The 17,763-nt window shown below is 45.8% G+C and overlaps 1 protein-coding gene across 2 annotated transcripts; it reads right to left on the reverse strand.

The window, feature by feature from the left end:
• Window positions 1-2,037: 2,037 nt before the first annotated feature.
• On the reverse strand, window positions 2,038-17,257 carry Sde2 (SDE2 telomere maintenance homolog). 2 transcript variants are annotated; one of them, XM_027418833.2, is made up of 7 exons: window positions 17,100-17,257; window positions 14,159-14,276; window positions 12,660-12,771; window positions 11,766-11,935; window positions 9,694-9,808; window positions 7,101-7,581; window positions 2,038-4,206 (listed from the first exon to the last, which is right to left on the reverse strand). In XM_027418833.2, the coding sequence occupies exons 1-7, from the start codon at window positions 17,217-17,219 to the stop codon at window positions 3,985-3,987; spliced, it is 1,338 nt and encodes a 445-aa protein (XP_027274634.1). In that variant the 5' UTR covers window positions 17,220-17,257; the 3' UTR covers window positions 2,038-3,984. The 2 variants fall into 2 exon arrangements, with proteins under 2 accessions (XP_027274634.1, XP_027274633.1); XM_027418832.2 differs by having other exon boundaries at window positions 2,038-4,209.
• Between the last annotated feature and the right edge of the window lie 506 nt (window positions 17,258-17,763).

A 17,763-nucleotide genomic window follows, 5' to 3' on the forward strand; every position in this document is an offset into this window, starting at 1 on the left:
CTCAGGGAAGGCACAGTCACATGGTGGACAGTGTATTATGTCTGTAGACTCAGGGAAGGCACAGTCACATGGTGGACAGTGTATTATGTCTGTAGACTCAGGGAAGGCACAGTCACATGGTGGTCAGTGTATTATGTCTGTAGACTCAGGGAAGGCACAGTCACATGGTGGACAGTGTATTATGTCTGTAGACTCAGGGAAGGCACAGTCACATGGTGGACAGTGTATTATGTCTGTAGACTCAGGGAAGGCACAGTCACATGGTGGACAGTGTATTATGTCTGTAGACTCAGGGAAGGCACAGTCACATGGTGGACAGTGTATTATGTCTGTAGACTCAGGGAAGGCACAGTCACATGGTGGACAGTGTATTATGTCTGTAGACTCAGGGAAGGCACAGTCACATGGTGGACAGTGTATTATGTCTGTAGACTCAGGGAAGGCACAGTCACATGGTGGACAGTGTATTATGTCTGTAGACTCAGGGAAGGCACAGTCACATGGTGGACAGTGTATTAATGTCTGTAGACTCAGGGAAGGCACAGTCACATGGTGGACAGTGTATTAATGTCTGTAGACTCAGGGAAGGCACAGTCACATGGTGGTCAGTGTATTATGTCTGTAGACTCAGGGAAGGCACAGTCACATGGTGGACAGTGTATTAATGTCTGTAGACTCAGGGAAGGCACAGTCACATGGTGGTCAGTGTATTATGTCTGTAGACTCAGGGAAGGCACAGTCACATGGTGGACAGTGTATTATGTCTGTAGACTCAGGGAAGGCACAGTCACATGGTGGACAGTGTATTATGTCTGTAGACTCAGGGAAGGCACAGTCACATGGTGGACAGTGTATTATGTCTGTAGACTCAGGGAAGGCACAGTCACATGGTGGACAGTGTATTATGTCTGTAGACTCAGGGAAGGCACAGTCACATGGTGGACAGTGTATTAATGTCTGTAGACTCAGGGAAGGCACAGTCACATGGTGGACAGTGTATTATGTCTGTAGACTCAGGGAAGGCACAGCCACATGGTGGTCAGTGTATTATGTCTGTAGACTCAGGGAAGGCACAGTCACATGGTGGTCAGTGTATTATGTCTGTAGACTCAGGGAAGGCACAGTCACATGGTGGTCAGTGTATTAATGTCTGTAGACTCAGGGAAGGCACAGTCACATGGTGGACAGTGTATTATGTCTGTAGACTCAGGGAAGGCACAGTCACATGGTGGACAGTGTATTAATGTCTGTAGACTCAGGGAAGGCACAGTCACATGGTGGACAGTGTATTATGTCTGTAGACTCAGGGAAGGCACAGTCACATGGTGGACAGTGTATTATGTCTGTAGACTCAGGGAAGGCACAGTCACATGGTGGACAGTGTATTATGTCTGTAGACTCAGGGAAGGCACAGTCACATGGTGGTCAGTGTATTATGTCTGTAGACTCAGGGAAGGCACAGTCACATGGTGGACAGTGTATTAATGTCTGTAGACTCAGGGAAGGCACAGTCACATGGTGGTCAGTGTATTATGTCTGTAGACTCAGGGAAGGCACAGTCACATGGTGGACAGTGTATTAATGTCTGTAGACTCAGGGAAGGCACAGTCACATGGTGGTCAGTGTATTATGTCTGTAGACTCAGGGAAGGCACAGTCACATGGTGGACAGTGTATTAATGTCTGTAGACTCAGGGAAGGCACAGTCACATGGTGGACAGTGTATTATGTCTGTAGACTCAGGGAAGGCACAGTCACATGGTGGACAGTGTATTATGTCTGTAGACTCAGGGAAGGCACAGTCACATGGTGGACAGTGTATTATGTCTGTAGACTCAGGGAAGGCACAGTCACATGGTGGACAGTGTATTATGTCTGTAGACTCAGGGAAGGCACAGTCACATGGTGGACAGTGTATTATGTCTGTAGACTCAGGGAAGGCACAGTCACATGGTGGACAGTGTATTATGTCTGTAGATTTCCCAGAAGGAGACAAAAAGGTTAGGATGGGGAGGGAGGGGTGTGAAGAAACAAGTGCTTCAATTTTTTCCATATTTAATTAATGGCATAAATTTACAAAATTCACCAAACTCCAAGGTTAAAAAATCAGTAGACAACATCTAGGCACATCTGAAAACAGCCCCCAAAAGGACACATTATGATAGAAAAACTGTGTGACTCAACACCCACTTGTCATCAGAGACAAGGACCAGATGATGACAATGGCAAGACAGATTCGACACAAAGGAGAGACAATACATGCTGTATGTAGGAACCCACTGTAGCTACAAAGAGCAGGGAGAAAATAAATGCACAGAAAACACACGCTGTGAAAATAAGGACAAAGGCTGGAGGGCTACACTTCAGATAAATACATGTTAAACAGGAAACTAACACCAGAGATGAAAGAAACTGCATGACAAACTGTTCGGTATGTACTAGAACAGTGAAACCTAATAACAGCTTCAAAATAGAAAGTAAAAACATGCCGGGCAGGAGGCAGAGGCCGGCGGATCTCTGAGTTCGAGGCCAGCCTGGTCTCCAGAGCGAGTGCCAGGATAGGCTCCAAAGCTACACAGAGAAACCGTCTCGAAAAACCAAAAAAAAAAAAAAAAAAGAAAGAAAGAAAGAAAGAAAGTAAAAACATTAGAATTACAGAAGTAGAAATGGGGTGAACATGTGGACATGACCAAGATATACTGTATATATATATATTTTATATATATATATATATATGTGTGTGTGTGAAGTTGTCAAAGGTGAAATAAAAAAATCTAAAACCAACCAGAGCAAGATTTTTTAAGGCAATGCAGAAACTTCTATGCATGTAAGATCACTGACCTAATACATAATCGACAACTTAACAAATACTAATAAGATTATTTTTATTTCAAAAAAGGCAATTCCAATCATAATTCTAATGTTCTCTTAGTTCCTTGTGAAAACAAACCAGCACAGACAGATTGTAGGAATAATCCTACCAACCACTCACATGACCTGTATTCCAGAACACACTCCCCTGCCAGTTGAGAACATGTGTAGTCCTGGTTGTCCTGGTACTCACTCTGTAGATCAGGCCGGCCTCAAACTCAGAGATCTGCCTGCTTCTGCCTTCCTGAGCGCTGGGATTAAAGGTGTGGGCTACCATACCCGGTTTGTGCTTGTTCTTTTCAACAGTACACTGCAAGGTATTTTCTGACCTGAATAGTCAGTATCAATAAGACATTTAGAGAAAACAAATATTTGCTAATTGGACAATATACTTAAAAAAATAAATGCAAGAAAATCTATAATCAGTGATCTAAAGGAACTAAAGAAAAATGAGTAAAGAAAACCCAAGGTACATAGGAGAGGAAACAAAATGCAAATGCCAATGAGACTGACAATTGAGAACAATTCATAAACCAAACGAAATAGACCCCTGCTAAAGTAAACCCCCAGTGTGAGAGGCATGGGAGCAGCTAGGTCCCATCCCTTGTAGTACACAGACACTCAGTATTGGAAGGAGAGAGGTTTTTACCACAAGTTACGAATAACTGTCTACAAATAAATTTTCTGAAAACACACCAAAATGACACAATATAAAACCTAAGAAACTTATGAACGCCTGACAAAGCAGATGCAGGGGCTCAGAGCTGAGGCAGAAGGATCACTGCAAGTCTGAGACCAAACTGAACTACAAAGTCGTTTGTCAGTCCAGACTACAGAGTGAGTCTCCACCAATTTTTAATTTGTTTGTTTTTCTCTGTGTAGCCCTAGCTGTCCTGGAACTTGGCTGTGAGACTCTCCCAAAAACACCAAAAAGAAAGGAAAATAACCTACAAAGTTTTTTCTCTCCGATGAAAACCTCAAGCCCAGGTACCAATGAAGAGAGACTAGTTAGAAGTGAGTTATTGAAAAACCGCCTTTTAGTATCAACAGGAACATTGGCCACAAGTCCACATCAAGTCAGAGGAAGTGTCAAAATCATGAGAGCTGAGGAAATTCATTTCTTCTTCCCTTTTGAAGGCTTGGCAAACAGAGCTGGGTCAATGTGCTCCTTTGCCAGGCCCCTGACAGAGAAGAGCCTGGCTGCACGCTCCTGCAGGGTGCCCCCGCACTTCAGTCCAAGGGCCATCAGTTCACTCTTCAGCCTCTCCAAACCCAGCGACTCCAACTCTGCTGCGGAGCTGAATGCTAACAGATCCACAGCTTCCTGACGGAGAGCCTGCTGGGAAAAGGAAACAATGAAAGCCAGCCCTTCCTCCGAATGAAGACTATAATTACCAAGTACATTCTGTTCCATGAACTGCTGGTTACTGTACCACCACCCTGCTATTTACTGACCTGTCATCTAGACACCATTCCATATGCAGCTCTGATACACACAGAAAGCTCATTTCTATTCAGTGTACCTAGACACAAACATTCAAGACAGCAACGTGCATAGATTCCTTTGCAGATCCTCCCCTTACTCCCTCCCCCCAAGATGAGGTCAAAGCTAACCATGAACTTGCTTATGTACCTGAAGCTGACCCTGAACTCCTGATGTCTCAGATTACAAACATGTACCACCATACCTGGCCTCTATTTTTGGTTTTTAAGATGAGGTCTTCCTATGTAGCCCTCGTCTATTCCTGCCTCTGCCTCACAAATGCTGAGATATTACAGGTGTGTACCACCAGTCCCAGCTTGGAACACTCACTTTCTCATTTTTAGTTTTTCTTTTTCTTGTTTTTCAAAACAGGGTTTCTCTGTGTAGCCTTGGCTATTGTGGAACTAGCCCTGTAGATTCAGAGTCTGGGATTAAAGGCACGTGCCAACACTCCCAGCTTGGAACACATTTTTTTTTTTTTTTTAATAAACATTATTTATCAGGAGGATGGGAGGGAGAGGGGATTAGGATTAGAATTAAAATAAGATTGTTTTATTTTGTACTCGGGAGGCAGAGGCAGGTGGATCTCTGAGTTCAAGACCAGCCTGGTCTACAAGAGCTAGTTCCAGGACAGCCTCCAAAGCCACAGAGAAACCCTGTCTTGAAAAACCAAAAAAAAAAAAAAAAATTGTTTTATTTTAAATAAAAATTAAAACATGATTTCTCTTTGTTTTATGTGCACTGGTGCTTTGCCTGCATGCATGTCCGTGTGAGGGTGTCAGATCTTGGTATTACAGGCAGTTGTGAGCTGCCATGTGGGTCTGGGAATTGAACCCAGGTTCTCCGTAAGAGCAGCCAGTGCGCTTAGCTGAGCCACCTCTCTAGCTCCCTAAAATGTAACTTTATTGGCAGTGTGGGGCATGTGTGCCATGAAATGCACACACAGAGGTCAGAGCTCAACTCTGTAGAGTCATTCTCTCCTCTCCCCCTCACATGGGCTCTAGGGACAGCCCTTGCTATGTAAGGGCTGGAGAGATGGTTCAGTTCTTTAAAAAAAACAGGTTCCCAACCAAAAGGACATAATGACAATATGTGAGACTCAGACTGAATGATACACTTAAAAGGATGGGTTTTTCTCTTCCACAGAAAAGACCTTCAAAGCCAGCTGACAATTATTCAATTTACTGGTAGGAAATACAGCACATTTCATTAACTCGAAAGTATCAATACAGCCTTGCCATTGTGTATTAAGAAGTAAACAGTGAGCTGGAGACAAGGCTCAATGTTCACGAACACTTGCTGCTTTATCACGAGGACTGGATTTGGATATTAGCACCCACATCAGGTAACTCACAAGCATCTGCCTGTAACTCCAAGGGATCTCTTCTGGTCTCTGTGAGCACCCTAGATGCTAATATATATGCACATAAAGGCAGACAGACAGAAAGACATACACAATCACACACCACCAAGTGGTGGCATACATTATTTAGTCTTAGCACTCAGGAGGCAGAGGCAGGCAGATCTCTGTGAGTTCAAGGCCAGCTCGGTCTACACTGCAAGTTCCAGGACAGTCAGGGCTACAGAGAAACACCCAGTCTTGAAAAAACCAACAACAACAAAAAAGGGGTAGGAGGCCTTTGCTTCCCTTCCCCCAGCGGCCACACACTTTCTTGGTTCTCCTGGTCCACTTGCCCTCTCTTCTCTCCTCTTCCTCTCTTGTACCCCCCCCACCAAGGCCCTGTTCAGTCTGGACTCTTCTAGATGCCTCTGGCTGTTACTCCCTCAAATTTACAATAAAATCCTTCTCCTCAACCACCAAACAAATAAACAACCACTAACAAAACAAAATAAACACATAAAACCCAAAAGTTAAGCAGGCATGGTGATGCCAGCACTTGTAAAGTAGTATATGGAGCTCTGTGAATTTAAGGCCAGTGTGCTCCACACAGGTAGTTCCAGGCCTGCTGGGTGACATTGTAAACCCTGGGCTTAAAACAAACAACAAAAAAGGTGCTAAAAGTGAAGCCATGTCTGAGAATTGATGAAACAAGGCAAAAGGACACCACCTAGTGGTGACCAGTGTAATTCCAGAGCTTGCTGGGGAGAAGGGTTCCTGTCTGCACTGTTTTCACTAAGCAGCTGTTGGGGAGGAAGTACATCTTTGAAAACTCACAGTGGATTACTCTGTGATCATAGATTTTGAAGGCTCAGGAGGATGCTGAGTTCAAGGCAGCCTGAGCTACAGAGTGAGTTCCAAGCCAATCACAGAAATGAGACCCTATCTCAAAACTAAACAACTAAACTAAAAAGGGGCTGGAGAGATGGGCTCAGTGGTTAAGGGTGCTCTTCCAGAGGACCTGGCTTTGATTCCCAGTGCCTATAAGGTAACTCACAACCATCTGTAACTCCAGTTCCACTGGATCCAATGCCCTCTTCTGGCTCCACGGGTACCAAGCATGCATGTTTCATGCAGACATACATGCAGGCAGAACATTCATACACATAAAATAATAATAATTTGAAAAGAAATGGAAGGGGCTGGGTTGGTGGCACATGCCTGTAATCCCAGTGTTGGAGAGGTACAGGCAGAAGATCATCTTTAGTTTGGGGCCAGCCTGACCTACATAGCAAGTTCCAGGTAACCAAGAGCTATATAGATAATAAACATATATACATATATGATGTTTTTTCTTCTTTCATATGTAATTTTTTTAAAGAGGGAAAACAAAACAAAACCAACATACTGTGTCTCCTGATTGGCTTCCCTCCAGTTTAGCAATGGGGACACTTTTCACATTTTCTCCAGATACAGCCATGGCAGCACTGTCCCCACTAGTCACTCCTGTCTCTTGGTCCTTCTGTGTGGGTGTGGGACCCTCTGTCTCCTTTGCCGAGGTCTCTTCTGTTTCTGTGTCCATCTTCTTTTCGCTGTGCTCTGTGGCACATGTCTCTCCCAGCTCAGTTTGTGTGTTCTCCAGAATGTCCTGCCCAGGGTCAGGGTCAGGCATGTCTTTCTGAAGCTTTTCCGGAGACTTGGAGTGTGTGCTCAATCCTGAGCTCTGAGGACTGCAAGGACGGTCAACTGCCACCTCAACTCCATCACTACCATTTTCTGGAGCACAGCAGCTCGGGCCAGACCCCGAAGTACCGGGGGCTTCATCACTGTCGTCATCTGAGCTTTCAGCGCTGGAGCCCTCAGCAGCCTCCAGTCCTTCCATGCCCAACCTGTGGGAAACAGCAGAAAGGTGTGACACCATTTCCAACCTGTACCTCGTAAAAGTACGGGTTGCCTGGAGATGGCGAGTAGGTAACCTTCAGAAAAGTATATTCCACAGATGTAAACAGAAGGAACTGCATTCAACCATGTAAAACCCAACAGGAGTGCCCATGCCCTTGCTGGAGTGTTCTCCCTCAGTACACACGCTCTTCCTTGTATTTTCTCTTAGTTCCTTCTTTAAATTATGATTCTTTTAAAATTATGCTTGAGGGGCTGGAGAGACGGCTCTGAGGTTAAGGGCACTGGCTGCTCTTCCAGAGGCCCTGAGTTCAATTCCCAACAACCACATGGTTGTCTCACAACCATCTATAATGAGATCTGGTGCCCTCTTCTGGCCTGCAGGCAGGTAGAACACTGTATATATAATAAATAAATCTTCAAAAAAAAAAAAAATTAGCTGGGCGTTGGTGGCACTTGCCTTTAATCCCAGCACTTGGGAGGCAGAGACAGGCAGATCTCTGTGAGTTGGAGACCAGCCTGCTCTACAAGAGCTAGTTCCAGGACAGCCTCCAAAGCCACAGAGAAACCCTGTCTCATAAAACCAAAAATAAATAAATAAATAAAATTATGCTTGAGATTTTCCCTTTCTATATTAATCCCAATTGCTGACACTTAGACACAATAAAAGCCATAAAGAAAACCCTTGGGTCTGAGGATGAAGCTCAGTGGTAGAATGCTTGCTTAGCATGTGTCAGGCCATAGGTTCTATTCCTAGTATCAGCAAGAAAGAGGGAGAACACTGTAATCTTTATTCACAATTGCTGTGCTGGATAGTTTATATCAATTTGACAAAGCTAAAGTCATCTGAAAGGAGGGGACCTTAGTTAAGAAAATGTCTCCATAAGACTGGGCTGGAAGACAAACCTGTAAGGCATTTTCTTAATTAGTGATTGATGGGAAGGGCCCAGCCCATCAATGGTTGATGCCATCCCTGGGCTGGTGGTCCTAGGTTCTATAAGAAAGCAGACTGGCCAAGTGGTGATGGCACAGACCTTTACTCCCAGCACTCGGGAGGCAGAGGCAGGTGGATCTCTGTGAGTTTGAGACCAGCCTGGTCTACAAGAGCTAGTTCCAGGACAGTCTTCAAAGCCACAGGGAAACCTGTCTCAAAAAACCAAAACAGAAAGCAGACTGAGCAAGCCATGAGAGACAAGTCAGTAAGCAGACCTCCTCCATGGCCTCTTCATCAGCTCCAGACTCCAGGTTCCTGCCCTGACTTCCTTCAGTGATGAACAAGATCTGGGAGTATAAGTCAAAAAGTTTCTTTCCTCTTCGAAAAACAAAACAAAAAAACGAAAATGAAAAACTTGGGAAAAAATGACAAAGACTATTGTTATGTGATGTTTCACTATGAAGGGAGAAAAGCTGTCCTTTCAGGTGCCAGGAAGGTAAAGGCCTGACATGGAAATAGGAAATAGAGCCAGGATCCCTGGAACTCACTGGTTAGCAGATCTAACCAAACAGATGAGTTCCAAGTTCAAAAACGAGGTGAAAGCATCGAAGGAAGACATCAATGCTGACCTCTGGCCTCCACACACATGCTCATGCACGCACACAAACACAAACTTGTATACACAAACACTTGTCATTCAGATTCTGTCCAATGGTATCCACAGCAGAAAACACTACTGAGGTGCACAGGTTGCCAGTCAACAAAACCTGAAGACTAAAGTACTCTGCAAACGAGCTCCCATCAATGCTACCTAAAAATGCGATTGTTCAAGCCTGGGTGTGGTGGCCCATGTTGGTGATCTGTGACTCAAGCAGCAGGCTGACACAGGAGAATCCCAAGGTTGAAGAGTGGCCTGGCAGATACAGCAACACACACACGTACGCTTGTGCACAGACAAGAGGGAAACATTATACCGTCCTCAAAGAAGGACTTACCAAGCCGGGCATTGGTGGCACACGCTTTAATCCCAGCATTCGAGAGGCAGAGGCAGGAGGGTCTCTGTGAGTTCAAGGCCAGCCTGGTCTCCAGAGTGAGTGCCAGGTTAGACTCCAAAGCTACACAGAGGAAACCCTGTCTCGAAAAACCAAAAAAAAAAAAAAGGACTTACCAAAAGCATTTCCTTTTCTTTGCTCCAGCTTCCTGGTCTGCCTTTGACTTGTTAGGCCGTTTCCGAGTCTCACTGATTCCTGCTGACACCATCTTGCTGGAGGCAGCCTGCATACCTAAGTGGAAAATGTAATCAGTTTCTGTAAGGATATCATCTGGATTGCAGAAAGTGCTATAATCTTTTTTAAGAACTTTGTTTGTTTGGTTTTTTGGTTTTTTTCCTGAGATAGGGTTTCTCTGTATAGCTCTGGCTGTCCTCAAACTCAGATAGTTCCCCAACCTTTGCCTCCCTGAATGCTAAAAAAAAAAACCTTTTAATTAGGGTAACAAATTTCCTTATGTGTTTTTTCATACATATTTAGTTATGGCTGTTCCTACCTGATGAGATATAATTTTCTTCATGCCAAATTTTTATATGGTTATGAGATTAACCTCAAATTCAAAAATATTTCAGATAAGCATTATGAAACCATAACTGTCTGTGACAAGGTCTCAATCAGCCAAGCCAGCCTCCACACACTGCGGCTCAAGATGACCCTGATCCCCTGACCCTCCATCATGCCCAGCTAGGACAGCACCACAGCACCTTCATTTATTTATTTGTTTGTCTTTCAAGACAGGGTTTCTCTGTGTAGCCCTGGCTGTCTTAGAACTTGCTCTGTAGACCAGGCTGGCCTCAAACTAGAAGAGTCACCTGCCTCTGTCTCCTGAATGCTGGGATTAAAGGCATGTGACACCACTCTTGTTTATTTTTAAGGGATGGGGTTTTTTTGTGTGGCCTGGCAGCCTGGAACTTACTGTATAGACTATGAACTCACACTCAGTCTGAGTACTGGAATTAAAGGCGTGTGCTACCACATCCAGCTTAGAACAGGTTTTTTCGTTTTGTTTTGTTTTCAGTTTTTTTGAGAGGGGGTTTCTCTGTGTAACAGTCCTGGCTGTAATAGAACTCACTCTATAGACAAGGCTGACCTTGAACTCACAGGTTCTGGGATTAAAGGTGTGTGCCACTACCAACTGTCTTTTAAAACAGTATTTTAAAAACACCAATGTGCACCTTGAAGCTGAAGGTTCATATCCAACAGCTATTTTCATGCATTTGCCTTTCCTGTCCTAGCACCGCCTTTTTGATGAAAAGGACCCTTTAAATCAACTACATTCATAACAGGCCTGGGACACTGCTTAAAAGAATATGCTGAGGGGCTGGAGAGATGGCTCAGAGGTTAAGAGCACTGACTGCTCTTCCAGAGGTCCTGAGTTCAATTCCCAGCAACCACATGGTGGCTCACAACCATCTGTTATGAGATCTGGTGCCCTCTTCTGGTGTGCAGGCATACATGGAGGCAGAAATGTTATATACATGATAAATAAATAAAATTAAAAAAAAAAAAAGGAATATGCTGAGGTTGCTGGGTGGTGGTGGTGAACGCCTTCAACCCCAGCACTTGGAGGCAGAGACAAGCGGATCTGTGTGAGCTCAGTCAGTCTAATCTACAGAGCTAGTCCCAGGACAGCCAAGGATGTTACACAGAGAAACCCTGTGTCGAAAAAGAAGTTTGTATACAGTTCCTGAAGGCTTCGAATATCCCTACACTGTACAAAAAAAAGAAAAGATGGACTGGAGAGATGGCTCAGCCATTAAAGGCTAAGCTAACAACCAAGAGAAAAGATGCTCTTCCCTGGGGCCCAAAAGCCTAAGAAATTTGGGGGTTAGGCCTGCCAAATGTTTTCTCTGTGTTGTGTTGGGTGTAGGTTTTAGCATTCGATAAAAGAAGGGGTCCAGGCAGGCAGTGGTGGTGGTGCACACCCTTAATCCCAGCACTTGGGAGGCAGAGGCAGGTGGATCGCTGTGAGTTTGAGACCAGCCTGGTCTACAAAAGCTAGTTCCAGGACAACCTCCAAAGCCACAGAGGAACCCTGTCTAGAAAAACTCAAAAAGAAAAAGAAAAAGAAGGGGGGGGGGTCCAAGGTGTTCATTCCAAAGTGATCAAGGCCACTCGTCACAGTGAGTGAGTGGTGTGAAGCTCATGGCTCCAGGGCCTGCAGAGCACAGAGGAAATCTCACTCTCTTACCTTTGAGGACGGAATCCTCCAGACGCTCAGCCATTTCATGGCACTGCCTCTGGTAGTCGGGGCTGGTGAAGTAGTGCTTAGGCTCTGCAAGCTTTCGCTGCAGTCTCTCCAGGCGCTTTTGCTCCTTTTCAGCCTCTCGCTCAGCTTGCTGTTTTACCCACTCGGCCATCCTGGGGAAGGATGGAGATGTAACTGAATGGATGTATCATACATAGCATTTAGATCAGTGGCACACCACACACATGAAGCTGACACAACACTACAATATAGATGAAAAACTTATTGCTCAATGGCCCTGTAGTCACAGTAACACTTGCTCCCTGTTTATGGTGATGTGTTATTAAAAACAAAACAAAGCCCTCCAGCTCTAAGTAACATAAAAGTCCAGAACAGTCATGCACATGACACAATGCTTGCTACTGTACTATTACTGTTGGGGTGGACAGGGTGATCACAGGGATCAAACCCAGGACTTTAAGCAAATGCTCTACCACCAACTACACTAGTGTTTTACTCATGCTCCTACTTATTAAGTCAAGTTGACTTATAGGCCTGGCGTCACACACCTTTGATCCCAGCTGCTGGAGGCAGAGGCAAGTAGACCTGGTCTACACAGTAGTTAAAGGCCAGCCAAAACTACACAGAGAGACCCTGTCTCAAAAAACAAAAACACAACGGACAAACAAAAATCAAGTTTACTGTGAAACTGTATTCCATTTCTCATCAGCAACACCTCACACCACAGCCCGCCAATCTCTTCACTGCATCAGGTGATCGATTGTAACGCCTGGTTTACTAGTACTCCCTCTGCGGCACTTGCACCCGGGACTCCTATTCATATTGTAACACTTCTCCAGAAAGGTGTAAGAGACAACTACAAAGCGGATATCTTACGCTTTCTCATGATTGACATCGCGTAATCTCCTCCCACTGAGATCCCTGCAGGCTTCTCGATTGGTTGTCTTCTCAATCTGAGCACCGAGTGCTCGAAGCATAGACCCAAAACCTGAAACAAATGCAGGTATGGATTAAGTGGTTAAGGATGCCAAGGACTGATACAAGCCAGATTATCACAACACTAAAAATAAACTCCACATTCTTCCTTTTTCGTTTTGAAAAGGAGATGGACATCAAGGTTTCTACCCAGGATACAAAGGTATTGATCACTTTGATTAGTTTTCTGTTTTCTGCCTTTCACTTTGTATTTCTGAAATGCTGTACAGGTAGGATCAATGAAAGGCTTTACCCAATACCAGAGACTCCAAGATTCCTAGGTAAAGAATTATGTCAGTAAAGTGCATGCTGTACAAGCATAAGGAACTGAGTTCTGGATCCTCAGCATCCACGCAAAAGCTGGACACAAGGGCACGTGCTTATAGCCCTAGCAACACGACCAGAGGATCCCTGGAGCTCATTGGCCAAACTGATAAGCTCCAGGGTCAGTGAGAAATCCTGTCTCCACAAATAAAATGAAGAGTATCTGAGGAAGACAGCCCATCTCAACCCAGCCTCCACATACATGTGCTAACTCACATAGGCACTCCTACACACATGCACAGGAACACAAACACACACCAGACATACGGAATCAGAAAATCTATGTGTTGATTTATAAGGTGGCTCATTGTAGGAAACCCTGTGCCTTTCCCTTGGAGTACAAATCTGCCGTAAGAAGCACATCAGATTGCCCACTAGCAGCATCTCCATCAGCTATGGGGGTGGGAGGGCTGCTTGGTTTTTTGGGTTTTGTTTGTTTTGTTTTTTTTTTTTCGAGACAGGGTTTCTCTGTGACTTTGGAGGTTGTTCTGGAACTCACTCTAGGCTGGTCTTGGCTTGGCTGTTTGTTTTCTGAGACAGGGTTTCTCTGTATGTCAGCTCTGGCTGTCCTAGAACCGATTTGTAGACCAGGTTGGCCTTGAACTCACAGAGATCCACCTGCCTCTGCCTTCCAAGCAGTGGGATTAAAGGTGTACGCCATTGCCTGGCCTTTGCTCTCTTTAACCTTACCAGTTTATAGCCAGGACATTAATCCACCTGGCCTGGCAAGAGTTGTTTCTGAAGGTGACTTTGGGTCACCTTTTGGGAGACAAAATCTTGACAGCAACAGGGTCTGACTGTTTCAAAGTTTGCCCTTCAGCAAACTAGAAGGGACAATGGTTACCTTTCATGACTAGTTCTCCCTAAACTATTGGAGCCAAGGCTCTCAAAGAGCAGCCTGCCTGGAAAGCTGGAGTTTGTATGAGTTATTTTTTTTTCTCAAAAAGAATAAACCAAAAAGATTACCCAAAACGGAGTAAAAATGATTTTACAAAGCAAAACTAGGCTGGTATACCAGAGACCAACAAGTTTGTTAATTTCAAACACACTGTTAGAAACCAGACATCACATCCTACCTCCTTTCCCTCCACAAAGTCTGGGCTCCAAGGTGTAGACAGCTCCATGCTGCACCGTGTCGCTAGCAGCAACCAGGACTCCATTACATTTCACAAAGAAGCAGTCCGCAGGAATTGCCTAGAGACAAGATTAAGTCTTTAATGCCTTTATGACACCAGACCAGACCTAGTTTATTCTTCTTTTATTAATCTTGTTACAAACAGATAACAGGTTGGATTACTGTTTGTTAAGCTGAAAACATCGACTAAACCAGTCCTTCTCTACGATTGGGTGCATTTTCCTACTGTGACCTTCTTTCTCTCATAGGTCACCTGAATAGGTCACCTGTGTAGCAGACTACAAAGGGCTCAGATCCAGTAATATACAAGTTTCACTCATTTCTCCTGACCTTTATAAACTCATAAAAAAAAAAAAGTCATTTTAATATCAAAACCAATCCAAAGCTTAAACCTGCCAGTCATCCTGACTTGTGTAGGTAGGGAGAAGGTAGAGGCAAGGGTATATTTTGGGTGTTTTGTTTTGTTTTTGGAGAGGTATTACACCACCATGCAATCTATTCTGGATTCACATTTGCAATCTTCCTGCCTCAGTCTTCACGGGCAGAGATATCACCATGCTCAGTGAGTTTAGGTTTTACTCTAAATAAAACTACTGGCCTGGCAAGGTGATCAATGCCTTTAATCCCAGCACTCAGGAGGCAGAGACAGGTGGATCTCTGTGAGTTCCAAGACAGCCTGGTCTACATAGTAAGTTCCAGGACAGCCAACGCTACAAAAAGAGAGACCTTGTCCCAAAAACCAAACCAAACCAACCCCCCCTCCCCGCCCAATTGTTGTCAATATACCGATGTCACTTAAAGCCATGTGACTGTATACAATCACGTGAGAGGAAAAGTTATCAGGAAAAAGATCAGCTGATTAATGCTGATAACTTCAAAATTAAAAATTAGGGAGAGGAGCCAACAGCCATGGACTAGAAAGGAGGCCAGTGGGTGGAAGAGGGTTGATGGTGATGTATGCCACAGTCATGGCCAATTGTGTCTCGTGATAAACTCAGTATGTGCTGAAAACTCAAAACTGACTACACTTCCGTTGTGATGAACACAACGACCAAAAGCAACCAGGGGAGGGAAGGATTAATTTCAGTTTACACCAGGTCATCTCTGAAGAAGTCTGGCAGGAGCTGAAGCAGAAACCACGGAGAAGCGCTCCTTTCTGGTTTGCTCTCTGGCTACTTAGCTGGCTTTCCTATTCATCCCAGGCCCACCTGTCTGGGACGGCACCACTCACAGTAGCCTTGGCTTTCCACGGCAATTAGCAATCAAGAAAATGAGTGCCAGACAATTCCACAAGGCAGTTAACAGAGACAAACCCCCAGCTGAGAATCCTGTTCGATAACTCTTGGTATGTCAAGTTGACAGCTGAACCTAACTGTGCAAAGAAGGTAATTATTTATAGAATAATGACAGTTCACCCACAGCGATAGAAGGCTGGAAGGCAGAAGCACTAGCAGGAAGACAACAATCTCTATCTTCTCAGTGAAGAGAACATACAGAAGACACCACTGCAAACAAAGATGGCAAGGGGAAAACCGCTAGGGAGCTGAAGCCATCAACAGAATGAATGGCACAAAGGGCTACACTTGTCTGAAACTGTCTACCTTACACTGTAAAGATTCACCTCACGTTTATAAACTAAAAACCACTTTAGGATCTTTATATGTAATATATATGGTACTTCCAAATTTGTTGTTTCGTTTTTGTGTTTTTGAGACAGGGTATCTCTCTGTAGCACTGGCTGTTGTCAAACACACCTGCCTCTGCCTCCAAAGTGTGTACCATCAACTGGCTGCAAAACTTTGAAAGACATGAATGTGAAGGCAGAAACTTTTATGTTCAAACAAAATTGCTTAGTTAGAAAAAAAATAATCAAAGCTGTATTTCTTCAAAAAGATTTTTTGAATTATTTTTAGTTATGTGTAGGTGCATTATGTCTGTCTACGTGTAGGTAGGGCATATCAGTACAGATGCCCTCAGAGGCAGAGGCATGCTGTTTTGCTTTGAAACGGGATTCAGGTAGTCCAGGCTGGTCTCGAATTCACTACAAAGAAGAGGCTGATAACTCCCAATCCTTTTGTCTCCATTTCTCCAGTGCTGAGATTACAGGCATAAACCACCACACCCAGCTTTATTTCTAGGTCCTCTAACAAAAATGTCCTTAACACTTTTCATTGTTAAGATCCTACTGTTAAGCGGGTGGTGGTGGCCCAAACCTTTAATCCCATTGCTCCGGAGGCAGAGGCAGAGGCAGGTGGATCTCTGTGAGTTCGAGGCCAGCCTGGTCTACAGGGCTGAGTTCCAGGACAGCCGGAACTACACACAGAGAAACCCTGGCTCCAAAAACAAACACAAAAAAGCTCACAACTTTAGAAGGCCTTGACCAGAGTTTCATAAAGACACCACTTTCTGCCTGTTCCTTTTCTCCATGTTTATTTATGAAAGTCTCAAGAAGGCCAAGAACCTATGGTGTCAACAGAACCCGTGAGTGACTGAGCAGAGACCCCATGAATCCGTGTCCTTCTCTAAAAGTCCTCTGGCCTGGATCTGGCCATGGCCGGTTCTCTAGGTTGGAGCTAACAGAATTCCCAAATGGGTGGATAAAAAAGCAACAATCCTATTCATAATTTAGGGATAAAGAAACAGAACTAAGAGTTTCTAATCCAAGTTGGACAAGAGTCGGAATTGGATTTTGCTTTTTCTTACGACGTGGGGGCCAAACAACTACGGCCATAGAGCCCCAGAGGAAAGCCCCAGTACTGATGGGCAGCACCCGAAACCGGAGAATCCGTAGCCTCAAAACCGGAAGAGTCAGGAGAGCAGAAGCACCCACGACGACAACCCCGGCCCGTCCTTCCCCACCTTCCGGCAGCCGCGACGCTCACCTGTTCCCGGCAGTGTCGGGAGATAACGTCACGCACGGAGCAGCTGTCCGAGGCACACGGCAGCGCCCTGCACCCGGTGCCGGGGCCGCGAACCCACGCCAGCACCGCAGCCTCCGCCATCTCGCCGGTGACGAGCCTCCAGCCGGTGACAAGCACGAAGCGACACCACCGCCTGGACGCATCTTGATGACGCCAGGCCTCAGCCTCCAGAGCCCCGCCCCGCGCGTGGCCACCCACCCCGCCTTTCCGGAGGGCGGTCACGTGGCCCGGCGTCGCGGGGCCGGCGTGGGGGAGGGGACAGGAAAGGCCTGCCGGAGGCCGATAAGGCGGCCCAGCGCGGGGGCGAGGCGTTGCTAGGGGCGGTTGCTAGGGCGGGGCTCGAGGGACCGGCTATAAAGGGCGGGCTCTGGGCGCGGCCGGGCGCGCGGGCTGCCAGCCAGCGATAAGGCTGCCGGGGCCCCGCCCTCGCCGCGGGCCCGGCCCGGCCCGGCCCAGCCCAGCCCAGCCGCCGGCGTTTGTGTCGCTGTTTCTGGGTCCGGGAGGGCTGTGGCCCGGCAGGCCCTGCTCCCAGATGCTGCGGGGATGGCGCGGGCTCCGTGGCGGGGCCTCCCGGCCCCCCCCCGGCCCCCAGTGGTCCCCCTAACCGCAGCCTCTGCCGCGTCGT

Source organism: Cricetulus griseus, chromosome 5, assembly GCF_003668045.3.
Source record: "Cricetulus griseus strain 17A/GY chromosome 5, alternate assembly CriGri-PICRH-1.0, whole genome shotgun sequence".
NCBI lineage: Eukaryota > Metazoa > Chordata > Mammalia > Rodentia > Cricetidae > Cricetulus > Cricetulus griseus.